Source organism: Geospiza fortis, unplaced genomic scaffold, assembly GCF_000277835.1.
Source record: "Geospiza fortis unplaced genomic scaffold, GeoFor_1.0 scaffold241, whole genome shotgun sequence".
NCBI classification, from domain to species: domain Eukaryota; kingdom Metazoa; phylum Chordata; class Aves; order Passeriformes; family Thraupidae; genus Geospiza; species Geospiza fortis.
In genome coordinates this window covers 707,948-708,606 of record NW_005054491.1, presented here as the reverse complement: position 1 = coordinate 708,606, position 659 = coordinate 707,948, and the positions used below count along the sequence as shown (strand labels likewise).

The following is a 659-nucleotide window of genomic DNA, read 5'->3' as shown; positions in this document are numbered from 1 at the left end:
GGGTGTGATGGTGTCCCCTTCCCCGCTCTCCTTCGTCCCGGGACCTCCCCGCCGGGCCGTACCGGGCCGGGCCGTCCCGCGTGGAACTTATGCCGACCCCGTGAGGACACGGGCACGGCGGAGGGCGGGCCGAGGGGAGCGGGATGCGGTCGGGGATGGGTGGAGGTGCGTGAGGTGCGGGGTCGGCGTAAGTGAAGGTGCGTGTCAATGTATGAGTGCGTGAGTGAGCGAATGTGTGAGTGGGTGTGCGTGTGCGTGGGTCGGGGGGTGCGTGTGGGTGTGTTGGCACGGCGGAGGGCGGGCCGAGGGGAGCGGGATGCGGTCGGGGATGGGTGGAGGTGCGTGAGGTGCGGGGTCGGCGTAAGTGAAGGTGCGTGTCAATGTATGAGTGCGTGAGTGAGCGAATGTGTGAGTGGGTGTGCGTGTGCGTGGGTCGGGGGGTGCGTGTGGGTGTGTTGGGGTGTGTGTGGGTGTGTTTGGTGTGTGTGGGTGTGTTTGGTGTGTGTGGGTGTGTTTGGTGTGTGTGTGGTGTGTGCGCTGTGTGTTGCGTGTGTGCGCGCACAACGCGTGCCCGTGGGCCAGGGTGCGCACTCCCGCGTACAGGGATGCACACGCGTGTGTCCGTCTGTCTCTGTGTGCGTGTGTACCCTGTGCCCGCG

At 66.8% G+C, this 659-nt stretch overlaps 1 protein-coding gene across 1 annotated transcript in view; it reads left to right on the top strand.

The window, feature by feature from the left end:
- Positions 1 to 207: 207 nt before the first annotated feature.
- The window catches only part of CNN2 (calponin 2), a 5,237-nt gene continuing 4,785 nt past the window's right edge, over positions 208 to 659 (top strand). Inside the window, exon 1 of the mRNA XM_031063267.1 lies at positions 208 to 370. Within this exon, the coding sequence (XP_030919127.1) occupies positions 208 to 370 (163 nt within the window). The remainder of the gene's footprint in view (positions 371 to 659) is intronic.